This window comes from Rhinoraja longicauda, chromosome 24 (genome assembly GCF_053455715.1).
Source record: "Rhinoraja longicauda isolate Sanriku21f chromosome 24, sRhiLon1.1, whole genome shotgun sequence".
NCBI lineage: Eukaryota > Metazoa > Chordata > Chondrichthyes > Rajiformes > Arhynchobatidae > Rhinoraja > Rhinoraja longicauda.
In genome coordinates this window covers 25,986,411-26,012,723 of record NC_135976.1, presented here as the reverse complement: position 1 = coordinate 26,012,723, position 26,313 = coordinate 25,986,411, and the positions used below count along the sequence as shown (strand labels likewise).

The following is a 26,313-nucleotide window of genomic DNA, read 5'->3' as shown; positions in this document are numbered from 1 at the left end:
GATTTGTTTTTACTTGCACATATAATCTGATATGATTGAATATAGTTTAGCAAAACAGGAGTAGGAATGTTTTGCCAAACTAATGGAATCATTACTGAAAGTTTATTAATAACTCTAATTGGTTTCTCTTAGGCAATTCTTAGTTTGAGAATGATTTGCTTCCACTCAGGATTTATGAGTTCTGAGGTAGCTAATGAAGCTCTGTGTAGGAAATGTAGATTATTTCTCTGAGAGGGCATGATATGGCTGACAACACAGGCAGATGGCTAAATTGTGAGGTGGTCCACTCCTGTTGCTTCAGAAGAGCTGTATATGCTCACTACATGTCCATGAGATACTCAATATCATCCTAATGTTCTTTCGCTACTCTGAGAAATCCTGGTCCAGAGGTGTCAAGGAGTCAGTGGGAATTTTGTGTTTCTTCAAGGAAGCTTTTAGCACATGCTTAAATATTTTCATAAGGTCATGTGATAGGAGCAGAATTGGGCCATTCGGCCCATCTAGTCTACACCGCCATTCAGTCAAGGCTGATCTATCTCTCCTAACCACATTGTGCTTGAACAACATCAGCAAGACCAAGGAGCTGATTGCTGACTTCAGGATGGAAAAGCTGAGGATCCATGAATCTGCCTTAATTGACTAAACGGCAGAGGAGAGAGTCAACAGTTTCAAGTTCCTGGGCTTGAATATCTTTGAAGCACGTCCTGGTCCTAGCACGTTGATGCAATCACAAAGAAGGCTCATCAATGCTTCATCTTCCACAGAGAATTGAGGAGATTCAGCATAACACCGAATATAATATTGAATTATAGGTGTACAATACAGAGCATACCGACTGTTTGTATCATGACCTGTTTTGTTATCTGAATTGGCCAATAATGAAGGAGTCTGCAGAAAATGGTGGACATTAACCCAGTCTATCACAGGTATTGACAGCCCACCAGCAACATGGATCTACAGGAAACGCTGCTTCAAAAAGGCAGCTAATGTCATCAAAGACACACACCAACATAGCCACTCACTCATCTACCTGTTAGCATCAGAAAGAAGGTACAGGAGCCCTAGAACCATGACCTCCAGATTCAAGAACTGCTTCTTCTCATCAACCATCAGGCTGTCAAACCATACTGCACAATCCTAACCATAACTATGGACACTAGTTCCTTAGCAACAATTTGTTATAGATTTTGTAAAGGTTGCACTATTATGTCTGATTATTTAATGTTACTGATAATTTATTGTACTATCGATTATTGTATGTTTATTTGCTTGCTATTGTCGTATCAATGTGTTCTGTTGCCTCTATATATGACAATTAAACACGCTTCACTCTTGTGGAAATTGAGGTTGTGGATTTATTATGGAAGCTCTTGACTGCTGTTGTAGGATTTCAATTAGGACTCTGTTCTCATAAGGTCTTAAGGGATAGGAGTAGAATTAGGCCATTTGGCCCTTCAAGTCTACTCTGCCATTCATTCATGGCTGATCTATCTCTCTCTCCTAACCCCATTCTCCTACCTTCTTCTCATAACCTCTGACACCTGTACTAATCGAGAATCTATCTAACTCTGCCTTAAAAATATCCACTGACTAGGCCTCCACAGCCTTCTGTGGCAAAAAAATTCCACAGATTCGCCACCCTCTGACCAAAGAAATTTCCCCTCATCTCCTTCCTAAAAGAACGTCCTTTAATTCTGAGGCTATGACCTCTAGTCCTAAACATTCCCACTAGTGGAAACATCCTCTCCACATCCACTCTATCTAAGCCTTTCACTATTCTGTATGTTTCAATGTTGTCCCCCCGCATTCTTCTAAACTTCAGCAAGTACAGGCCCAGTGCTGATAAATGCTCGTCATAGGTTAACCTACTCATTCCTGGGATCATTCTTGTAAACCTCCTCTGGACCCTCTCCAGAGCCAGCACATCCTCAGATATGGTGCCCAAAATGGTTCACAATATTCCAAATGTGGCCTTACCATAGAGCCTCAACATTCCATCCCTGTTTTTGTATACAAGCCCTCTTGAAGTAAATGCTAGCATTGAGTTTGCTTTCTTTACTACTGATTCGACTTGCAAATTAACTCTTTGGGAATCCTGCACCAGCATTCCCAAGTCCCTTTGCACCTCCAATTTCTGGAATCTCACCCCATTTAGAAAATATTCTACGCCTTTATTCCTACTACCAAAATGCATGACTCCACACTTTGCTACACTATATTCCATCTGCCACTTCTCTGCCCACTCTCCCAGCCTGTTCAAGTCATTCTGCAGAGTCCCTGCTTTTTCTACACTACCTGGCCCTCCAACTATTTTTGTATCATCCGCAAACTTTGCCACAAAGCCTTCAATCCCCTTGTCTAATTCATTAATATACAAACCATTCACTCTCAAACCCTTGTTATTTTTTTAATTGGCTTGTCACTTTCTCAACTTCTTGCCAGTCAAGGGTGCCAGTAAGGTTACCCTGAATAGTTTACTGTGGAATGCAGTTCAGTACATTTAAGCCAAGAATTGTTGTAATTGCAGGTCTTTAAAGTGTTCCTTCCAGTGGGTGTTGGCCTTTTTCTCCCTGATGAGCTCACATTTATTCATCACTCTTAGTTGGGTGGGCCTGAGGGTGTTTCAACCACTCATGAATTTTATAACACTGAAGAACATGCACATACCATAACTGTCAGTGAAATGCTGTGCCTCCTTCACTCCCTCCATCCAGCATTTATTTTTCAAGTCACAGGTTTCCTATTGGATCTTTTTGTTCCCTGCCTGTACACCTGTTTCTTTTCCTGTGAAAATAAACAGAGCTTACAATCCAAGAATACAAACATTTATGATAGATGAGTTTCTCAAGCTCCTTGTCATTCTCATCAAACTAGTCCTGGTTGTTCTTGTTAGCAAAGCCATGTGTCTATTCACAGGTGCCAGCTACAGTAAAACAGACTTCAGAGCAGATGTAGAATCTGTGAAGAATTATATGATAGAGATGCCTTTGTGGGTTACATGAAAACTTTGACATTCATCTTCTTGCAGCAATCCTTCCATTGGATGTTTTGAGATTTTGGGATCGGTTTGTCTTCCTTTGTAATGGGAACCAAGATATTTTAAGGAGGATGTCCTCCTTGGTTTCATCTGAATATTCCATGGATGGGCATAGGCACTGGTAATCTGGTGTATTAGTTCTTTGTTATTGTGAGCTCAAGGGTCATAAGCTGCCCAATAATTTTAGCGGGGAGCTGCTGAGAAGTTGCAGTACGTTATTTTTTATGGCAAAATTCAGTCCAACTAGGTGGTCCTTTTTTTGGTTTGCTTCTTCAAAAGGAAATGCACCCACACTCTTGTTCTTTAAATTGGACATCTTCAGTATGGTTTGTGGTGTCGTTCTTTGTCACGGTATTTGAGTTCCCAAGCTATGATACCTGAAAGGTGTTTAGGACTATCACTGTTGCGATAATCCACGAGGATCCTGCCAATATGTGGTGGGAGCTGAGGTCACGAATATAAGCTAATTGTGCAGTCAGGGCCGATGACAAGGAATAATACCTAGTATGTGGCAGAGCTCATGAACTGGAGACCAAGTGAGAATTGAGGAAGGAAGTGGTGGGCTAAAGCTTTGTTGCCTGAGGCGCGTGTGTGTGTGCGCGTTGTGTGTGTGCATTTGTGTGTTTACAAGCATGCATATCATGCAGCGTGGTACTTGTATGAGGATTGATACCAATGCAGGAGAGCCTGGTCTCTACTGGTCTCCAATTGTCGTGGCCCTGTTTGCCATTCTTTCAAGGGTTTGCACGGTGCAACTGCTATCCCACATTAATTTAAATCATGGACAGGAATCTTCCATTCCATAATATAAAGTTCAGGACCTGGAATATCAAGTTAATGACCAAAGTGACACAGTGCATGCTGATATTCAAAACCCTACACGCTCAGTCTATCTTCTAAAGCCAACTTCATTACATTGCTTGCTGCACCTTGCACTTCCATTCCACCCACAATATTCTTTCATGCAGCTTCATGCTTCTTCTGGACAGTCACTCTCACCAAATGCATACAATGTACGAGGTAAACAGATTAAATTTCACTTACTTACTATTCTTTGCTTCAGTGCAAAAATGAGTATGGAACCTGAGGAAAGTGAGAAAACCTGATGTGGACTTCCACAAATATTGCAGCTCTCAAAAGTAGATGAAGAGGTGAAAGTGGAGTTACTGCTTTGTTGATTAGAGATGGGGAAACAGTGAACTCCCAGTTATCTAACGATATAAAAATCGACAGCCTACATATCATAGGCTACATTATCATGTTGACTTAATTTCAACAGTGAATGAAAGGGAGTCTGAAGCTAGAGGGCATAGGTTTAAGCTGAGAGGGGATAGATTTAAAAGGGACCTGAGGGGTAGGTTTTTCATAGAAAGAGTGGTGCATATATGAAATATGCTGCCAGAGGAAATGGTAGAGCCAGGTACAATTATGACATTAAAAAAAACATTCAAACAGGTACATGGTTAGTAAAGGTGGCATATGGGCCAGGCGTAGGCGAGTGGGATGAGCTTGGTTAGACAACTGGTTGGCATGGACAAGTTGGGCTGAAGGACCTGTTTCTACTAGTATAGGTTTATGACTCTGACTATGTGAAATAGGTGGTTCATAAATAATGAATTCTCAGAAGAGGATCCATCTGTGACAACACCATCATACCATACACAATCGCAGATACAGTAATTGCATTTTAGTGAAAACATCTAGATATATTATTTTGTTTTCAGTCACGCACTCCATAAATGAACAAGTAAGGAGAGGCGAGGACATTCGTAGTGTGTCCCTTTGGAGAATGCAGCGGTCCCTAAGTGCTGTTCAATTAGACACAAATTCTGTACCCTGCAGGTTGAAAACAGTTGAATGCAGATGATAATGTTCAAGACACTGGTGGGCTTTCCAAGCAGACTGCCATCTGCCAGTTTGATAGGTTTTAAAAGCACTTTGGTCCCCTGATGCATAATATCCTATTCTGGATGGGAATTGCATCCACCAGTATCTCCAAGTTATGTTCAGTATATATGGATGTACGCTCCCTTCTCTCTCCCCTCTTTGTGCCATTCCATAGGTCACATTTTTGCAAGAATGTGGTTTTGTGCAGTGTGTTTCTATAAAGGAACCTTGTTTATTAGCTGCTCAGCTGGTAGGTTGACTCAAAACTCAACAGTTAGTTAAAATTGTTCTGAGAGATATATGTTTTTTCTGGTGTTTTCGATGTTTGGATTGATAGAGGATCTTTAACTTAAGCTGACAAGATCAGTTGGTCTCTCATTTTTCATTTCACTGAATTTAAGTCAACAATAGACAGAGTAAATTCAAAAGAGAACAAATTGATCATGTCAGATTTCTGTTAAAACACGGCATCTCCCTGGTTATCTCCTAGTTGCTTTAAATGGAACTTGTAATTGGTTAGTAAAATTCTATTGTACATCATTGACATTAAATATAAGATTTGCTGCTGTCATTTTGAACCTGAATTATATGACAATTTCTTCTGAGTTTGATACACTATTTACATATACTAAGGCAAAAGCTTTGAATAAAGCTATAACAAGTAATTTTGCTTATATTTTGATAATATAGAGTTCATTTATATTATTTACAGTTTCCTATTTGTAATTGTACTTTAGCGAATAATAATGGCTTTTGAAGAACTTCGCATTCAGGCTGAAAATACAAGATTAGAAATTATATTTAAGTGTAAGTATCTGTCTCATTATTAAATGCTAATACTATTAATAAATAGCATTTTTTCATGCATATAACTATTATTATCCAAATAATGCAGACAGGTCAGGTAGGACAATTGACCTGTCAGATCAAATATTGTACTTGTTTATTATTATCAATTTTATTTGTTTTCATAATCTTGTATGAGTTTGCCTCTCACTCTCTCCTTAGCATTCTCAGACCCATTGAAATTTTATGCTCTTAGGTTGTTTAATCCTAAACTGTGGAAGTTGGCTCCTTCAACATCTTCCTCTTTCTTCCCCATTCCCTTAACTTGTTCCTTGAAACATCCTTTTGAGATCAAAAAAGCAGAAAGTAAGGTTGGGAATACAGGAAGTGAATATTTTATTGACAGCGAGCAATTGTAGCCAAAGATGGATTTCTATCATCAGGTCTGTCCGTAATGTGAAACAACATATTTTGAAGAAAATATGAAGAAGGGTAATATGAACTAAATTGTATAATTTGAAAGTTAAGGGGTTGTATGGGAAAGGTTCAGTAATAGATTGACCTTGAAGCAATACAAGATTGATAATGCAAAATTGAATTCTTAATATTTTGGTATTTGGACAACATCAGTTCCCTTAAACTTCCAAACTGGTGCCTGTAAAACTAATGCTGCATAATCTATGATCACTAGCCACAACAAGCAACATAAGCAGACCATACTGTCAATAAACAATTTGGAATGCAATGGTGGTTTTTTGGGGGGACTGGAAGCACGAAAAAACTAGGACAAATTGAGGCTGGCAACAATTGACCTCAGGCAGGCAGGTTCCTTAATAGGCTGATTGTTGGCTGGGGACAGTGTACTGCAAATCAATTATCTTATCATATCATATCATATCATATCATATCATATCATATCATAACATTATTGAATCTATGTTTGGTTGTTTCGATGCAGAGGAGATCATATTGCAGTTTATTTTATATTGGTATTAACTCTCATTGAACGTTAACTTTTTAAGAAATAGTAAGGTAACAATGTCAGTCACAATGAAGTGTTTCTTTACATCTCATAGGTAGAAAAATAACACTTTCAGTAATGTATATGCATATTTATCATGATATGACCCATTTTAGAGCTAATTCAGTTAACATTCTTGTGCTCAGGGTGCATCCTGAGTGCTAAGTGAGGTACACAGTGAACTAACTGCATTAGAGTCATAGAATCAAAGAGCACAGAAACAGGAGTTTCTGCTCAACTTGCCCATGCCGACCAAGATGCCCTACCTACTCTAGTCCCACATGCCCACATTTATCCCACATCCCTCTAAACCTTTTCTATCCATGTACCTGTCCAAATGTTTTTAGAATATTGGTACCTGTCTCGACCATCTTCCCAGGCAGCTTGTTCTGTACATACCACCCTCTGTGTGAAAAGGTTGCCTGCTCAGGTTCCTTTTAAATCTTTCCCCTCTCACCTTAAACCTATGTTCTCTGGTTCTTGATACTCCTACTCTGGGTAAAAGACTGTGCATTCACCCCAGTTATTCATGATTTTATACACCACAAAAATCACTCCTCAGCCTCCTGCGCTCCAAAGAATAAAATCCTAGCCTGCACAAACTCTCCCAATAGCTCAGGCCTTCAATTCCTGTCAACATCCTTGTAAATCTTCTCTGCACTCTTTCCAGCTTAATGACATCTTTCGTATTGCAGGGTGATCAAAACTGAGGACAATACTACTAAAGCAGCCTCAACGCTGCATTACTTTGGCATTCGTACCACGTGTCACAACTTCACTTTAATGTGACCATCTATTTCAAGCTAGATGATATTGTCTGAGTGTTTAGGCTAATATTTCTTGTATTCCATTTCTAAGAAATCAAGTGACAAATTATCCTGTTTTGTTGCAGTAAAGGAAGAAATTGAACAAAGAGAACAGCTTAAGAATAAATATCAACAGCAACTGAATGATAAAGAGAATGAGGTATTTTACTATGCACAAAAAACTTTAAAAGGAATTTGTTTATATCCATAACTTAAGAAGAAAGCTTGATTTTGATTACATTGAGTAAATTTTATGATTTGAAGTCTGTCTAATAAATCAGAATGATTTATCATGGAGTCAGAATTGGGAATACTCAGGGAATGTGTCTTGAACCCACTCTGGTGATCATCCATTCAATTTCATTAATAACTGATTAACTCTTCTGAGAGCATATGGTCACCTCATTAAAGTCCCATAAATCATTAAATTCCACATGCTACGATATTCGGTCCACCAAAATGAGTTCTCTTCCTGATTTTTAACTATTGTTTATGATTCAAGTTTATATTAGTGTAGGATAGTTTCTTTTTTATGTTATATTGTTTAGTGCCTCCTTATATACCTTGTGTTAACTTTTTTCTTTCAATTATGTATTTTCTATTTTTCATGTGCTAGCATTTCAATGTTTTGGAACAATTGTAAACTGATGTTTTTTGCCAAACCCTTCAAAGTATTTAAAAGTGAAAAGTTTCAAAAGAATAAATGTAAAATCTACTTTCATGCTCGTTATTGTATATTGATATATCCTTACTCAATTATGCACAATACTTAATGGTTTCCCACAAAACCACTCAATTACACGCCATTTTAGTGGACAAATATAATAACTAAAGGAGTTAATGACCACTGTAGTAAGTAATAATAAATGGCAGCTCTTCATGTTATGAGTTGTGTTATAAGGTTGTATTATGAGAGCTGAAAGCTTTCAATGGTACACTGTATCTTAGTATTATGTCCTGATGAGCCATAGTGCAGTAAAATGCAATGAGATCTAGTCGCAACTCTTGTAAAAAAAATGGGTTGGATAAAAGCAGCTCACTTTTCACTCACTTCCTTCCACACTTGTTTAACAAGTAATGGAGAAGTTAAATATTAATTAGCTCTACTACTTGTTTAGAGACTTCATTTTGAGCTGTCATATTGCAGATTCTCATTATTCTCTCCAGGCACTCCGTTAGTTGAGCTTCAGTAGTCATGAATGGCTGGAAGTGCATTTGAGCCTTTGTGTGGAATCAATTCTTACCTATTTCAATGGCCACTTACACAGAGTTTGTCTTTTTTGGCGATATTTTGACAATGCTCTGAGAAGCCTGTTGTAAGTAATCCAGGTCTCAGATGCTTATTGGGGAATAAGGATCACTGATGCTATGTAGATCATGAGTTTTGTGTTAGGTGTGAGGTCTAGATCTTCAGACATCCTTTTCCTCAATTAACAAAAGTCTTTCTTGGGTCATTGAAGATAATGGTGAAATTCATCATTGATGGATTTCTTCACCAAGAGATAGTCCCAAAGATATGTGGTTCATGTTTCCCGTCATTAACCTTTATTGTTGGAGGGCAGCTTGGGAGAGGATTTTGGTCATGTGGATGTTGAATGTAAGACCCATCCTCCTACATGCTTTGGTTAATGAGCTTGTGAGCATGTACAAACATGAGAATTGTGTGCACATGAGCTTCAGCTGATCTTGGTACTGATGTGTCATCGTGCCATTGACTTTCTATGTGGCAGAGAGAAAGAAAACACCTGTGTAGTTACCACAGTTAGATTTACCATGTCATTAATACCAAAATCATAATGTACAGAATAGTGAAAGGCTTGGATAGAGTGGATGTAGAGAGGATGTTTCCACTAGTGGGAGAGTCTAGGACTAGATGTCATAGCCTCAGAATTAAAGTACGTTGTTTAAGGAAGGAGATGAGGAGGAATTTCTTTAGTCAAAGGGTGGTGAATCTGTGGAATTCTTTGCCACCATAGGCTATGGTTGCAAAGTCAATGGATATATTTCAGGCAGAGATAGATTGATTCTTGATTAATACGGGTGTCAAGAGGTCATGGAGAGAAGGCAGGAGAATGGTGTTAGGAAGGAGAGATAAATCAACCATGATTGAATGACGGAGTAGACTTGATGAGCTGAATGGCCTAATTCTGCTCCTATCACATGATCTTATGATAATCATTTAAATAAAAGGAAATAAAAATACATAAATATTGTTGACCACCACGTTATTAATCATCTTTGACCCTTTGGCAGTCTACATAGCCAGAAATGCAAATTGGGCTGTCATACTAATTGTGATAGAAAGATCTGCTGTAATTACATATTCAGAAAATAATGGTTAAATATCCCAATGCTGAATTTAAAATCTTGAGCAAAGGGAACTCTGGTTCCAGCTATAATGCTATATTTATTTTGTGATCTCTGTATTTGCTTCAGTTGCAACATAGGGAGTGGTGTGACAAGTACTGAAGGATTTCTTGCTGCCTCCAAGGTTTTTGCACAAATTACGGACCCGTGCATGGGTGTACTAGTAATACGTTTATTTCTCTGGAAATATTGTACAGAAGGCAGAATGTAGAGCAGGCATACAGAGCTAGCAAATTACCTCAAAGAGGAAGAAAAAAGACACTCTTGACAGGAGGTTGTTTCTGCACATTTAGGGAGTAGATCACCTATAAGAACCACTTGGTGAGATGCCTGTGCTTCAAGATGGAACTCCTCTTTAAGATCTGTTATTTGTTTAAACCTCCCCTGAAGTCTCAGAGCAGGAAAATATCATTTTGTTTGTGATTGAGAAGATAACTGAGCCAATAAACATTTTGCATCAGGTTTCTACCAGGCTTAAGCTGGAGAAGTGTGTAATATGTGCAGGTTACTGCTCACTTTTGTGTAAAGATACAAAAGTTCTCTTTTTGAAGAAAGTAATTAAATTGTGTATTTTTCTGCCAGAAACCATCAGATGTTCAATGCAGCAGCCTCAAAGTTGGGCACGTTCAGCATTGTTTGTCAATTTGCTCACAGTTTTTAACAGTTTTGAATTTAAACTTAATGCTTCTGTCATGTAGCAAGCGTTCACTTGGGCTCATACAGAGGCTCGTATTATCAGTACATTTATCCTCCATTTCTCAATTGCAGGTCCCTCCTCTATTTCATCTACTAAAATATAAACAATGTCAGTGTCTAAACTAGTGGCAGTAGATATAAACTAAGGTGATAGTTTTGGTTCATTTTCACGTCGACGCATCTCTTCATGAGTAGAAAGGTCTCATTGTTGATATTTAAAGTGGTAAAGGTACAAGGATGAATTTTGCACAAAGAAGACTATAAATTGCAGGATGACATGGAAGTAATATGAGGAAAAGTGAATTAGGTAAGTATCCTAATATTTTATTCCCTGCCAATTGCTTCAGCCTTATTGATAGGCCTTCACATTATCGTCAGCACAGACTCGTCCACAATGGTTAAAAACATGCAGGGACAATTGTCCTCCCACACTTAACTGCTGCATACAGGAACATATGTAGCAATATCTCTTATGAGATAAAGATATTTCTGTGAGTAGCCTGCAAGATGTTTATATGACTTGCAAATATACTTCAAATATCCCTACCGGTGAAGCTCCTCAAGAACAGTACGTATATTATGTTTTATGGAAAATACCAAGCAGGGATATATTCTAATACATTTTAAAAGACTATTTGTACATCCATAATTGTTTTCATAGTCAATATATTTATATTTATAACTGTTCATTCCAAGGTACAGCAATTCCAACAGCAGTATAAACAAAAAGATACTGAGCTTCATGAAACATGGATTAATTTGCAGGAGTCCAAAACCAAAAGTGATCAGATAGAGGAAGCAAATAGTAAGCAATTTTACATATTTTGATCAATCTAAAATTAATTTCTGAATTAATTCTGCTTATGCAATGAAGAAGTTGAAGAAATAAGAAGAGACACAATTGGAATTTTGTAAATTTGTGAAATTCAGAACATTCCTGTTGCCCAGAGTTCAGAGGAATTATATAATTTTGCTATTCTATTCATAATTGACATATCCTAACAAAAGAAACACAAACAAATGAAGTAGTGATCTCTACATTGGAGAAACCAAATGCAGATTGGGTTATTGCTTTATGGGACGGCCATATTTGTAGTAGAGCGTACTTCTGGTTAGCCTGCTATAAATGTTGGCTTGTCATTAAACGAAAAAAAGTGCAGAGAAGATTTATGAGAGTGTTGCTGGGACAGAACGATTTGGGTTATATGGAGAGGTTGGATAAGCACAAGCAAGTGGGACTTGTTTGGTTAGGCAACTTGGTCGGCATGGACGAGTTGGGGTGAAGGTCTCGTTTCCATGCTGTACTGCTCTTTTTTCAATGACTATCTATGTTCAGTTCACAGATATTCACAGATATCAGTCCTTAATATTCTGGATGACTGCAGTTTAATTTCCATCTAACTCCCGAGCTGATCTAATTGTTTGTGACCTCAAATGCCGTTAAAACACATGCCCAAGGCATATCTGAGGAACGACACCCCAGGCACATTACAGCCTCCTTAAATCAATATCCAATTCTCCAAAATTAAGTAACTCACTCTTTGTTTCAGTCTGTATCAGAAGAGGATATTTCTGCCAAGCAGCCATCTGTAATTTTGGCTGTTTTTTTCTCTCCCAATTAGTATAGCCTGGCTTGATGGGATGTCCAAAAACCCTGTATTTGTAACATATTACATAAACAAAAAAACATAAACAAGAGTCAAGAGTGTTTAATTGTCGCATGCACTAGGAACAGAACAAGACATTTTTACTTGCTGCAGCTTTACAGGCACATTAATGCAACGATAAAACAAATACCATAATTGACAACACAATTAACTTGTCAGTTATACTACACACCAGACTACAATAGTGCAAGCCAAAATACGTAGTACAACCCTTATACATAATCCCTAGTATTTCAGTGCTGAATTATGCCTCAGTGGTTGTGGCACTGAGATACGGAGTGTGCACTCCATCTGCCTGCATCACCCTGTGATGGGACAGTGCAGAGGGAACTTCATTGTGTGTGTGTGTGATAGGACAGTGTAGCTTCACTCTGTGTTTGACCCTCCCAGGAGTTCCTGGGAATTCCTGGGAGCTTGAGGAAGGATATCCTTACTATTGAGGCAGTGCAGCAAAGGGTTCACGAGGTTAATCCTCGGGATGGAGGGACTGCCATATGAGGAAAGACTGGTAAGACTGGGCTTGTATTCACTGGAATTTAGAAGCTTGAGAGGGGATCTTATACAAACGTATAAAATTATAAAAGGACTGGACAAGTTGTGAATTTGTGGAATTCTCTGCTACAGAAGGCAGTGGAGGCCAATTCACGGGATGAATTTAAAAGAAAGTTAGATAGAACTCTATGGGCTAGCAGAATCAAGGGATATGAGGAAAAGGCAGGCACAGGTTACTCATTGTGGATGATCAGCCATGATCACAATGAATGGCGATGCTGGCCCGAAGGGCCAAATGGCCTCCTCCTGCACCTATTTTCTATGTTTCAATGTTGATGGGAAGAAGCTGTTTTGAACCTAGCGGTAACGGTTCTCAGGCTCTTGTACCTTTCTCCCGATGATAGCCACATGATGAGACTGGCCAGGGTGCTGTAGGTCTTTGCTGATATTAGCTACCCTCTTGAGGCAATATTTCATGTAGATTCCTTTGATAGTGGGAAGGTGAATATCTGTAATGGAGCAAGCAATATCCACCACTTTCAGCAGCCTCTTATGTTATTGGCATTTGAGTTATCCAACCAGGCCATGCAATCAGTCAATATGATTTCTGCTGTATACCTTGAAGAAATTTGAGAGTATCCGACACCATGCCAAATCTCCTCAAACTTCTAAGACAGATACAAAATGCTGAAGTAACTCAGCAGAAAATGCAGCATCTTTGGATAGAAGGAATGGGTGATGTTTCGGACCCATTCCTTCCATCCAGAGATGCTGCATGTCCCACTGAGTTACTCCATCATTTTGTGTATATCTTCGGTGTAAACCAGCATCTGCAGTGCCTTCCTACACTCCTCGAACTTAGACAATAGGTACAGGAGTAGGCCATTCGGCCCTTCGAGCCAGCACCACCATTCAATGTGATCATGGCTGATCATTCTCAATCAGTACCCCGTACCTGCCTTCTCCCCATACCCCCTGACTCCGCTATCCTTAAGAGCTCTATCTAGCTCTCTCTTGAATGCATTCAGAGAATTGGCCTCCACTGCCTTCTGAGGTAGGAATAGAGGCATTGATGGGTTTTCTTTGCGATTGCATCAATGTGCTTCTCACCTCTACATTAAACTATTTGGTCCCACACTATGAACGATTTTTCCTTTGTTCTACTTGCATCTCCCATAGCTTTCCTGTTATCAAAAACTAATATGTTTTATCTCTTTTCCAGTTCCAAAAAGTTAAAACTATTTCTCTTTCAGCTTGACCAGCAACTTCATTTTTTTTTCAGTTTTCCAGTATCCACATTTGTTTGATCTTCTATTTAAAAACCTGTTCAATCATTCTTCACTTACTTCTCCTGAGTGCTTATCTAAGCTTTGGAGGCTCCCTGTGGGTGCATGAGTTGACCTCCAACTGTCTGAGCAACCTTTTATGTAAGCACAACTATGTTTATAGTTGTTAAATGTGCTTCTGTGGTAGTTCATTTAGGTGTCTGCTTCAGCTGAATCAATGGAATAAAATGGAGGAAAATTGTTCCAAGGTACCACATGGGAAGGGATGAGACCCTCATGTTCATAATCCCTTTCCTCCGGATGCATTCATATCTTCAGCTCTCCTAGGAGCTATATCCAATAGCTATGATTTGGTCAGTCAGTGGCAATAGAGATCTATGATCTTCCGAAGGCAGATCTTTCAATATGCACATGCCGGGGCTGCACTGCCTACAGACCTTAGAGGCACTGCCTCACTGAACCTCCTAATCTTCAGTTTAAAATAGGAGACAGCAACTAATCTATTTCATACATTCCAGTTTATAATATTCCATTAGGGAGTTCACCGATACTTTCTGCGAAAGAGATCATCACTTTTGCCATGAGCAAAGATCATTTGGTCAAGAAGTGCATGGCTTGTGGGATCCCTGTAGATTCCAGAAATATTAGAATTAACAAATAGAAGTTTTTTTCCTCCACTTGAGAACCTTGAGATCTCTATGAATTGCAAGACCTATCACTTTTTGAAAATAAAACCAAGGGATAATGTTTCTCATTGTTGTTGCCACATATTTGGAGAGCTTTCCATGTTGCCATCGTATTTTATTTACTGTGCTGTTTGTGCTTTGGCACATTCTAAAGATGTACAGGTTTGTGCGTTAATTGGTTTTGTTAAGAATTGTAAATTGTCCCTAGTGTGTAGGATAGAACGAAAACTAAAACCACCCAAAGCCAAAGCCAAAGCCAAGTTAGCACTAGACGAACTATACTTGGTCGTTAACTTTCTTGAAATAGCAAACCCTGATGCCTTATTCATCATCATCATTGACTTCAGTCATTCTAATTTTGTTTAGTTTAGTTTATTATTGTCATGTGTACCGAGATACAGTGAAAAGCTCCAAGAATTTGCTCCGAAAAATATCATATCTCCTGCTCTATGCAGAATGTTAACACTCACCACTATCAAGTACCTTCATCAACCTCATTTTATCCAGTCTCATCATTTGTCAGTACTGCTCTTGCTGACTTACAAGCAGAGACTGAAATGTGAGGTATCAATGAAACAAATAATGCAGCAATGGTCTGAGAAGGCCACAGGTGTACTTCAGGAGTACTTTGAGTGTGGAATATGTTCGAGCGAACTTCATTCAGCCTGAATAAGTATACCTTAGTCACCACTGGTTTCATCAAGAAATACATTGGTGACTACATTCCAACAAAAATGATTAGGCTTTGTCCTAATGAAATACCTTGAAGGAACATGGAGATTCTCTCTGTTAAAGTACAGATCTGAAACTTTCGAAAAGGATGATCCCACACTGATCAAGAAAGCTTAGTATGATTTCCACAAGGCAATCAAGGATGCCAATAGACATTTCCAAACCATGCTGGAAGCTCAATTCAATCAAGTGGATACCAAGCGATTGTGGCGGGACCTGATTATCATCAGGGGCTACAGTTGAGGCAATCTTTGGCAACAGTACAGCTCTATTTGATGCGCTTAATGCCATTTACAACTTTTTTGAACAGGCAAACATAGCTCCACCTAAGTACATCCATCATCCCCCTCTGACTTTTGGTGGAGAACACAGATATGCTTACATGAGGGTAAACCTTTGGGAAATGACCACCACAGATATAGTCCCAGGATGGGTTCTGAAATCGTGTACCAATCAACTGGCTTCAATCTTTGCTGACATCATCTACCTCTCACTTCAACAGTCTTCTGTTCCCATATGCTTGAAGGAAGCTTTCATCATTCCAGTCGTCAATAAAAATAAAGTGACCTGCCTCAATGACTACCGACCAATAGCTCTAACATTGACCCGACCAATAGCTCTAACTGCCAGTCTTCTGGACAATCTAGATCCAATGCAATTATCATACAGATACAATAGGCTCTTGGGCACACCATCTCTTGCCCTGGATCACCTTGACAATAGGAGCACCTATGTCAAGATGCTATTCATTGACTTCAGCTCAGCCTTCAACACCAGAATACTGAATAAACCTTAGCTTTGGGGCCGCTATGTGCAACTGCATTTTAGATTTCTTAATTGGTCATAACATTCCCGCTGACCCCTAGCAATGGTGTCCCTCAGAGTTGTGTGCTTGCTCCTTTGCTCTATTCCCTTTACTTCTATACATGTTATGCTTCATTTTAATTTGTTGTGCCAGTGTTTGATTCCTATTGATTTAAAGGAAAAATAGCTACAAGTCTAGTTCTATGTCAAAGTATGATGCATAAAATAAACTTGGGTAGAAATAGCCAAGTATGATTTTTTTTAATTTTCGGTCAGAAAAAAATAAAAACAATATCGAGAATAAGAAAATGTAACATTTTGATCTTGCTTATAATTTTTATTTTAAACAGAATTGTTTTCATAAGGTTTTAATTCTACTCAATTACTTTTGTAATACATTATTTTTATTATCTTAAGCATATAACCAGAATAAAAAATGTTACCTTAATATTCTACGGTTTGATTTTGACTGAAATTCAAAGGAGTCAAAAGATTTTACAAATACATACTGTTATACCTCACCATTTTTATTTTATATGGTAGGGTTGCTTATCTATTGTCAACTAATAGACAGAAATATGCAGAATTGGACAATGCAAAAAGCTTTAATAAATATTCATACTTGTCGAAAGATATTTATGAAATGTAATTTTATATTGTCAGAGTTTTCATTACTTTTTCGTTTATCAAATTACTTTAAAAGGACATCTCAGTGAAAACCTTCAAGAGTTGAATGCCAAGGAAAGAAACTTGACAACAGAATTAGAGAAAACAAAGGACTTGTTAAGCAAAAGAGAGGTATGAATTATTACTATCAAAATAGAAAGATTGCTTGCAAAGTTGTGTTATGTAACTGGATAAATGGTTGTCAGCTAAATATCATCAAGGGACGTCTAAGATTGAGCTGAATCTACACAGGGAAGTACCCAGATGTTCTTTTATAAAGCTGAGTTCTCTGACTACATCAAGTTGCTGGTTTGATAATGAAAGCCAACTTAAAATGTGCTTCTAGAATTTGGATCATTATGATATTATAGCCTTACTCAGGAACATACTTGAGAGAGTGGATTTTAACTATCTAGAAAAGGGTGGACCCGTTGGGCCCAAACCTCTCCTGCATTGGTCGAGCACCCTCCCCTCCCCCTCCCCTTCCCTCCCACTCCCTCCCTCCCCCCTTACCCTCCCCCCCCCACTCACCCACTCCATCCTCCCTCAACCCCCCTTATCCCCCCCCTCTTCCCCTCACCCCCCCCTCCACTCTTAGGGGCTCTCCGGCAGTGCTGCCATTCCCGCCCAGCGGTTCCTCTCTTCATTGAGGGGGCTACTGCCTCCTTTCAGTCCCGCCTCATCCGCTCCACTCCCTCACTCCTCATTGGCCGCCGCTCCCATCACTTGTGCGGGTCCCGTCCCCTCCCCACTTCTGGTCTCGCCTCTTCCGCTCTCCTCACTCTCCCTTCATTGGCCGCCACTCCCATCACTCGGGCTTGTCCCGCCTCCGAGCTTCCATTGGTCAGATCCTATCCTGCCCTCGACTCTCTGGCCAGATGGCTGTTGGGTTCCCATTATGACGCCAAACACGGCTGAGGGGCAGGGTGAGTGGAAAAGGTATTTATTAAAGTTTAAAAAGTGATTTTTAAAGATTAAAAAGTGAAAAACGTTTAAAATATAACAACCATTTGAACTGCAGGCCAATGGTGAGTAAGGTGGGCCTAAAATTGTCCCACTATCGTATACCGTTTTGGCTGTATTTCGGGAACAAACAGACAAATATATATACAAGCATACAAGATGAGAGTTTTAGTAATATAAATAGATTTTAAAGACATATTAATAGATTTAATTTAATTCACTTTCACATGGTGGGATTCATCTTGCAGTGTGGAGTATCATAATCATAATAATAATAATAATATTCATTTATTGTCATTGCAACGAGTACAACGAAATTAAAAAATAGCCAATCCTGACGGTGCGTACAAACATATATGCAATAAATGCAAAAAACAAATAAATACATAAATACAATTTAAATACAATTATATTAAGTACAAGATTTTTTAACGGTGTTGCCTAGTGCAAAGGTAGTGTTCAGTTCTCGTATGGCCCTGGGGTAAAAACTGTTCTTAAGTCTGTTTGTTCGGGATTTGATCGACCTGAAACGTCGACCAGAGGGCAGATGAACAAACAGACGGTGGCCGGGGTGGGATGGATCTTTTATTATTTTGCCTGCTCTACTGAGGCAGCGTAGGCTGAACAGGTGCTCCAGGGAGGGCAGTGAGCAGCCGATGATCTTCTGGGCCGTCGTGATGACCCTCTGAAGGGCCTTCCTGTCCTTTTCTGAGCAGCTGGCATACCATGTGGTTATACAGTATGCCAGCACACTCTCGATGGAGCAGCGATAGAAGGACAACATGAGCTTCTCCTGCAGGTTGGTTTTCCTGAGGATCCTCAGGAAGTGGAGTCCCTGCTGTGCCTTCTTTACTGTGGTGATGGTGTTGGTAGACCAGGTAAGATCCTCTGCGATGTGCGTACCCAGGAACCTGATAGCTGGTACCCTTTCCACACAGACCCCATTGATGTAGAGTGGGTCGTAATCTACACTGGTTTTTCTAAAGTCAATTATAAGTTCCTTTGTTTTGGAGGAGTTCAGGACCAGATTGTTCAACAGATAACACAACCTTATTTTTAGTATTGAGTTAAGTTATTCGAATAGACTTTGTGTAAATATTTTCCTATCTGAATAGACAATAGTCTAGCTGTTGCTGCTCTCAGCCTCCATATCAATGCACCCATAATGCACTAGGTCAGCAGATTTCAAAAAAAGCTAATGCCATTGCACGCCACTTGTTCTACTTGATCCAATACACCAGAGGCCGTACCCAATGTGCAGATGAGATTGCTGTCCAAGTCCATGTTTCTCACCAATTTAGTAGCCATTCGATGGAAGCCTGTTAAGATAATAGGGTTTTAGAAAGTATAACAGGATACGAAGAACTGAGGGTAGGATAATAAGGTCTTACCAGATTAACAAACAGATTGATATAGTGAATATGCCAATCTTTGTATTATTGCTTCAATAAATAACTAACTAACTGCAACGTCGTAAAGATCTTTCTGTTGTTATCTGTGTGGAAGATATATCACTCCCTTTCCTTTATCAAACGGTAAACTTTATAGGGAAGGACTAAAGTTGCCACTACATTGTGAGAACTTATCTTTGTTGGAGCGCAATTTAAGAACTTATCTTTACCGGTGCGCAATTGTAAGAACCTATCTGAACTGGAATGATTTATTGCATGAGCTTCCTCAGCCGGAATGAATAGATCAAGAGCTATCCTTGGTGAGAGAAGATAAAGTAACCTGTCCCTAAGGAGTCTTTTAAAAGGAACTGGCTCTAGGAGTGGGGCTGGAGCTTGTGTATTGACTGCATGGAACAAAGGACTGTTTTATTGCAAAAGCTTTGAAGTTGAAACAGACTGACAGGGTCATTACCTGTGCTGAACTGTCTAACGGAGATTGAAAACTTTGAAAGGCTTCGCGCAGGAATTGTAAGTTCAGCATTAAGCTTTACAGGAAATCTGTTTTTCAGAATTTGTATAAGAAAACTATGACTGAAAAATGCTGAGACAAAGAAATGACCTTGAGCAACACAAGTTATCAGCTTGTTTTGAATTCCAAAGATATGGCTTTGCGTCAATACATCTTAAAGGGATATTGACGTACAAGTATGCTTGTACATAAATCTGATGTTCAGCCAGCAGGTGGCGCCATCAGAATGGATTCCGAAAGAGAAAATGATTTTTCTTCAATGGGTGAATCTTCAAAATTCTCTTATGTCTTGGAGTGGGTTACCTCCCTGAAAAGCCATTGTGAGATTGAAGAAAAAGAAAAACAGAAAAACCCAATATATAAACAAGCTACCAAGTTAATAAAAATGATGAAAGAGAACATGGAATCAGGTGAAAATGTAAATGGAGTACAATGTAACCTGATTCAATTAATCAAAGAAGCACCAGTAAAGTTACCACTGCCTGAAGATGAGCTCGAAAAGCAAAATCAGTGGATTCACTAAACAGTGGAAAATTTATCGGATTTACACAAGGTACTAAGGATGGTCATCAAGAACACACTCTATTGCTGAGAGTGCTACACAACAGAGTCGTGTAAACTTAGATATCATTGGACCTGAAGGCAGCGCTTCAAATGTCTCAAACTCTAAATTGATCTTCAAATCTCGTTCTTCATCTTGTGCATCTTGGACGCACTCTGCTTGTATGAAGGCTAAGGCAGACCTGGCCGTTCTCACAGAACAGGCTGCCATTGTGGAAGATAGGCATGAGACTGTGATACAGGAACAGAGAAAGAGGGAAAAACAGAAGAAACACGATAAACAATTGAAAAACAAAGAATTGTCAATTGAACAGAAGAGAAGACAATTGGAAATGGTGCTCGACAGGTAGAGAAGACAATTGGAAATGGAGCTCGAATGGGAGAGCCAGAAGGAACAGTTGAGAAGACTGAAGGAAAGATTGGAACTAGATGCTGCAATAGCAGCAGCCAAGACAAGACTCAATGTACTTGAGGCTAGGAAATCAAGATACAGCTCGACAGCAGCTGATGGGATGAACTCTAATTTGAGAAGAGGATCTCTCAAAGGCCCTACCTTTGCTAAGGCAAGAGAAAAGCTGCAAACAGCCAAAAGCAGTTTGGCCATGACTACAGAACTTGTAGAATCACAGGTGAAAGAAGATCATCCTGAAATACTTCGTCAAAAGGACAAGGAAAAGAAACCAGAACAGAATGAAAAGCCAATTGCGGGTGATACTGCTCCTCCATTTCAAACGTGTGGGTATATCGGGGCCGGTATTGAAACCTGCATCTTTTCCAAAGCAGTCCAAGCTGATCCATTGGCTGGAGAATCTAGTCCTGAAAATACGTCTGAACACAAAGATGACAGAGACCAACTCTGAGCTAGTACCAGAAAATCGTGAATCTTCGGATAAAGAAATGATAGAACTGGAAACTTCAGGGGATCCTGCATCAGAAAACCCAGCATACCTTGAAGATGTTTCAACCAAAGTAATTGCTGAACAAACTAGTTCCACAGAGAACTCTACAGTTTCTGTCGATGGTGCAAAACTAAATGAATCCATCACTAGCGAAACTCAAGGTGACCATCCAGAAATCTGTTACAAATGAAACTACCCTGGATGGTGAACTAAGAAGTGACCACAACAGCAGGGATGGAAATGACTGCACTGCCGCTGTTGTCAATCGAATATCCATTGCAAGCCAAGAGGAGCTTCTGGTCAAGCAATACAATCACGAGTTCATAATGGGAAAATCCAGAGTTGACACAATGCTGCAAAAAGAATTACTGCTTCAACTAGACAAATCCATCTTCTGGACTGATAGAACAACAGTGCTTAAGTACATCAACAACTAAGCCAAATGCTTTCAAACATTTGTAGCAAACAGAATCTCTTTTGTAGGGGACGTTACTGATGTTTCACAACGGAGATATGTTAGCACAAAGGAAAATCCTGCAGGTGAAGCATCAAGAGGACTGACAGCAGACCGCTTCTTAAGCTGGAAGAGAAGAAGACTGAAGAAGATTCTGTCTAATGGTCAGAATATTGGAGGTTTTGTGCGCATGGTTCGACTTTGGACTAAGAGCAACATCTTGGAAAGACTGATAACGTAGATATGTCTGCTCCTGGAACCTGATACCCGAGTACAGCAAGGACTGGTGGTCTTGAGGATTGAAGAATCACTATAGTAGGTTAGATGCCCACTATATAGTGCATACCTTTTTTGATTAAGCATGAAGTTTTTATGGCTCCTTTTAATGTTTATTAGTAATTGTTTCATTATATACTTAGAACAATTAGGGGCCGGTGTGTAGGAGCCATTTTATGATTATTAGTTATTTTTGGATATTATTATGTTCTTTGTATCCAGCTGTATTATTTTTGTACACCAGGGGATTGTCCTGAGATGAATGATGGAATTTATGTATATGGACTGGGAGGTGCCATGGGCGGGGTCAGATTATGAGTATAATTTGCCCAGCACTGACGTAATGCTTCAGTGTGACAATGAAGTTTCTACTGAACGCTGGGTTTAGTAGCCATATGATGAAAGCCTGCTAAGATAATAGGGTTTTAGCAAGTATAGCAGGATACGAAGGAATGAGGGTAGAATAATAAGATCTTACCAGATTTACAAACAGATCGATACAGTAGATATATGATGAAAGCCTGCTAAGATAATAGGGTTTTAGCAAGTATAGTAGGATACGAAGGAATGAGGGTAGAATAATAAGATCTTACCAGATTTACAAACAGATCGATACAGTAGATATACCAATCTTTGTATTATTGCTTCAATAAATGACTAACTAACTGCAATGTCGTGAAGATCTTTCTGTTGTTATCCGCTTGGAAGATATATCGCTCCCTTTCCTTCATCAAACAGTAAGCTTTGGGGCTTTATAGGGAAGACTAAAGTTGCCGCTACACCACTTTTCATTTGGCATGAGTAGTTCTGAATTTCCAGGAGCCTATCCTTTTAAATCTCCATCCCTTTCCCACTCTTACCTTGAAAGATCATCAGCCTGTAACTGTAACTTAATTTTTCATTCTTCATAAATAATACATGATTTCCTAAATATTTCTATCATTCATTTAAAAAAAAATTCCTAGCATTGGAATGCTCTGTATCTCACAGTTTCAACTTGTATCATTTTCCTCCTCTGCCTTAATTTAACTCCCTCAATTTACATAATCTGTCGACAGAGCAGCTACAATTAACAAGCCTTTATCGCACTCTCCCAGTAAGCATTACTTCCGTCTACATTATACATACTCTCAGAGTCACATTGGTTCTCACTACTTTTTCCCATCTCTACAATTTAAAACGTTGATATCTGTTTTTGTTTTAGTTCTGATGCGACATCATTAGTGTTAATTCTGGATTTCCCTCTATTCCTCAAGCTTAAATTAGACTTTAGCGGAGGCTAAAAATGCAGAAGTCAGAGTGGGACTGGGATGGAGAATTAAGTGTTAGGTGCTGCCTAACCTGCTGAGTATTTCCAGCATTTCTTTTTATTTTAGCTTTCTAGTTTCTACGGATACTTGGTTTCCAATAAAGGACCATACGTTTAAATTATTAATGGATCATTACAATAGACAATAGACAATAGGTGCAGGAGTAGGCTATTCGGCCCTTCGAGCCAGCACCACCATTCAATGTGATCATGGCTAATCATTCTTAATCAGTACCCCGTTCCTGCCTTCTCCCCATACCGCTATCCTTAAGAGTTCTATCTAGCTCTCTCTTGAATGCATTCAGAGAATTGGCCTCCACTGCCTTCTGAGGCAGAGAATTCCACAGATTTACAACTCTCTGACTGAAAAAGTTTTTCCTCATCTCCGTTCTAAATGGCCTACCCCTTATTACTTAACTACATGCGTAGAATTTTAAACATTTGACCCAGAATAAGTCTGTACCGCTATCCTATAAGATAATGGCTGATTGTCATCTGTGCCTGCTTTCCTGCCTAAACCCATAAAACTTTATCCTACAACTTATCCCAAGACATAAAAGCCTGAAGTCCTGAATGCAATAAATAACCTGAGCGTCAACCCCTTGAGGATAGAGAATCTAAAAGACCCACAACCCAGAAAAAAACAAATTCTCCTAATTTCAATCCTTAATGATTCATCTTTCATCTACACTGCCCAGGTAAATAAAACAGCTTTTCAACTTCTATTTTGATAATTACTCTTGGAATCATTTATTTTTCACTAATATCCTTCTGGACTGCAATGAGTGTACCCAGATCCCCAATCATTCATTTCCTTTGTGCTAGGAATCAATGTAAGGAAAAAATACTGTACCAAGGCAAGTAATATAATCATTCTTAGGTACAGTGACTGGAACTGCACATGGATTGTAATTAGCCAATATATTGGAAACAAAATCCTTTGGTACCCTACACCAAAGTGGGCGGATGCATGGCAGATGCAGTTTAATGTGGATAAGTGTGAGGTTATCCACTTTGGTGGTAAGAATAGGAAGGCAGATTATTATTTGAATGGTGTCAAGTTAGGAAAAGGGGACGTACAACGAGATCTGGGTGTCCTAGTGCATCAGTCACTGAAAGGAAGCATGCAGGTACAGCAGGCAGTGAAGAAAGCCAATGGAATGTTGGCCTTCATAACAAGAGGAGTTGAGTATAGGAGCAAAGAGGTCCTTCTGCAGTTGTACAGGGCCCTAGTGAGACTGCACCTGGAGAACTGTGTGCAGTTTTGGTCTCCAAATTTGAGGAAGGATATTCTTGCTATTTAGGGCGTGCAGTGTAGGTTTACTCGGTTAATTCCCGGAATGGCGGGACTGTCGTATGTTGAAAGACTGGAGCGACTAGGCTTGTATACACAGGAGTTTAGAAGGATGAGAAGGGATCGTATCGAAACATATAAGATTATTAAGGGGTTGGACACGTTAGAGGCAGGAAACATGTTCCCAATGTTGGGGGAGTCCAGAACCAGGGGCCACAGTTTAAGAATAAGGGGTAAGCCATTTAGAACGGAGATGAGGAAAAACCTTTTCAGTCAGAGAGTTGTAAATCTGTGGAACTCTCTGCCTCAGAAGGCAGTGGTGGCCAATTCTCTTGATGCTTTCAAGAGAGAGCTAGATAGAGCTCTTAAAGATAGCGGAGTCAGGGGGTATGGGGAGAAAGCAGGAACGGGTACTGATTGAGAATGATCAGCTCGAAGGGCCGAATGGCCTACTCCTGCACCTATTGTCTATTGTCTATTAATGACAGCCTGTTATGACATTTATTGAGACAATGGATATAAAATATTTGTTCACTATTTCAGCCATTTCCCTTATTCCCTTTGATAATTTATCTTACCACTGTTTTTAAGGAGTTAGTGTTTACCTTTGTTGCACTTTTGCTTTTTATATATTTATGTAACTCTTATTATATTTTATAATTTTGATGGTTCACTGGCATTTTTTAGCATCCCTTTTTTTCAACATTTTTTAATCATGGTATACTACAAGTTTTTTCCCCAACCACATTTAACCCGAGAACTGGCAGACAAAATACCTTTTGCAAGTCTCATTTGTAGCACTGGAGAAGAGTTATCGAAAAAATTAGTCATGCAACACTGTTTCCTTCGGTGTAATACGTCTTAGAATTTATTTCCTGGATTGTAGTGTAATTACAGAGGCATAGAGTGATACAGCACGAAAACTGGTCCTTTGGCCCAACTCCATGCCGTCCAAGATGTCTCATCTAACTAGTCCTATTTCCCGCATTTGGCCTATATCCCACCAAAACTTTCTTGTCCATTTTCCTGACCAAATAACTTTTGAATGCTGTTATTATACCTACCTCAACAACTTCATCTGGCAACTCATTCCATATACCCACCACCCTCCTCCATATGAAAATATTGCCCCTCAGGTTTCCCTCTTACTTTAAACTGTGTCCTCTAGTTCTTGATTTGTCTACCCTGGAAAAAGAATGAAGACAAATTCAACCTGAAATGCCGCCTGTCCATTTCCCCCATCTGATGCTGCCTGACCCAATGAGTTGCTCCAGCCTTTTGTGTTTTGATCAAGATTCCAGCACCTGCAGTTTCTTGTGTGTCCTGGGAAAAAAGACTATGTATTCATGCTTCTCATGATTTCATACACCTCTATAAGATCCCCTCTAAGCCTCCTGCACTCCAAAGAATAAGATCTCGGCCTGCTCAACCTCTTCCTATAGCTTTAGACCCTCAAGCCCTGGCAACATCCTCACTGACAATTTGTGCATTGAACTCCAGAAATTTAATCAAGCCTTTATGGTCCTAACTGCACTATTTTGACATGATTTCCATGTCAACATTAAATTATGACATTACATCTGTATAACTGCTTTGGGCTATTGCCGAGATGCCAGTGCATATTATTAAAGGAAACAATGTTCACGCGCAAAATAACTATATTTTAATAAATCCGTAATGAGCTGCTGTTCCATCGCACCTCCA

General features: G+C 39.3%; 1 protein-coding gene across 1 annotated transcript in view; it reads left to right on the top strand.

Annotated features, from left to right (window-relative positions):
* Positions 1-5,670: 5,670 nt before the first annotated feature.
* sycp1 (synaptonemal complex protein 1) overlaps positions 5,671-26,313 on the top strand; it is a 74,417-nt gene continuing 53,774 nt past the window's right edge. Inside the window, exons 1-4 of the mRNA XM_078420325.1 lie at positions 5,671-5,731; positions 7,624-7,697; positions 11,297-11,405; positions 16,971-17,065. Coding sequence (XP_078276451.1) covers positions 5,671-5,731; positions 7,624-7,697; positions 11,297-11,405; positions 16,971-17,065 — 339 coding nt within the window. The remainder of the gene's footprint in view (positions 5,732-7,623; positions 7,698-11,296; positions 11,406-16,970; positions 17,066-26,313) is intronic.